Raw genomic sequence first — 1127 nt, forward strand, 5'->3', positions numbered from 1 at the left:
CATTCACGGCTGAGGGGTGGAGAGGAGAGGGGGGGTGATCCCATCCATCCATCCACCACAAATCTAGTGCTCACTGTGGCAGAATTGCAGTGCACTGGACTGTACAGAGTAGGGTGCCATCCAAGGCTGGTAGTCTGTGAGGGGTGGGGTTCGGCTACACTGATACCACCAAAGAACAGAAGCTGACAGAGGAAGAACACGGAGAGGCGGAAAAAGACAGGCGAACATAAAGAGAGAGAGCGAGAGAGAGAAGAGGGGGGAAGATTTCACCTGAAGAGGAATATCATACGGGTAAGGAGGGAAAAAAGGGGGGATGGTGGGAAGGAGAGGGGAGAAGACAATGAGGAAAGGTCCAGAATAAATGAAGCAGATTCGCTCTTTTCTCTGCTCTGCTTTTATTTTCTGTTCCCTGTTCGTAACCCATCTGACTTGATCTCTTTTTTTTTTTTTTTTTTTTTTATTTCGTACAAAGTCCTCGTCTCGTACTTGTCTTCATGGCTTCAGTCATCTGCTCCTGGCATTTCGTCTCTCTACGGCTTTTCCTGCACAGACTGGAGGGGGAGAAATAGTGGGCCATGTCGAATAGACTTGCCCACTTGGCCCACTTTATGCTCCTTTTGCCTTATCAAAGAAAGACGCTGCCTTTTGTCACTAAAAAATATCATAACAAATCAGCCGTGATGAGTTTGTGACACAATACTGACAGATACTCAGACTTCTGGATAAGTGACAGTCAGGCTTGAAGCTCGCTTTGCAACCAGAGCCATTTAGCTCCACTGTCTCTTATCGCCAGCTACATAGTCGTGCATCGCTGTGTATTCGGCTCGAAAGCGAGCAGCAGGGCACTAACGAGACTAATGTATGGAGCCAAACCACAAATGTTGCTGTTTCTGTGGCCAGGATGAAAGGAGACACCCCAGTGAACAGCACCATGAGTGTCGGCCAGGCCAGGAAGCTGGTGGAGCAGCTGAAGATCGAGGCTAGTTTCTGCAGGATAAAGGTAAAATCACCTGCTACCCACACATATGCAGTGTTGTGAAAGGCAGCATATATATATATATATATATATATATATATATATATATATATATATATATATATATATATATATATATATATATATATAT

The 1127-nt window shown here is 45.0% G+C and overlaps 1 protein-coding gene across 1 annotated transcript in view; it reads left to right on the top strand.

Annotated features, from left to right (window-relative positions):
• gng3 (guanine nucleotide binding protein (G protein), gamma 3) overlaps window positions 1-1127 on the top strand; it is a 7660-nt gene continuing 6533 nt past the window's right edge. The window contains exons 1-2 of the mRNA XM_015031960.1: window positions 1-291; window positions 901-1000. Of these exons, the coding sequence (XP_014887446.1) occupies window positions 902-1000 (99 nt within the window). The 5' untranslated portion in view covers window positions 1-291; window position 901. The remainder of the gene's footprint in view (window positions 292-900; window positions 1001-1127) is intronic.

Source organism: Poecilia latipinna, unplaced genomic scaffold (assembly GCF_001443285.1).
Source record: "Poecilia latipinna isolate Pla-1442-1.1 unplaced genomic scaffold, P_latipinna-1.0 Scaffold225, whole genome shotgun sequence".
Lineage (NCBI taxonomy): Eukaryota > Metazoa > Chordata > Actinopteri > Cyprinodontiformes > Poeciliidae > Poecilia > Poecilia latipinna.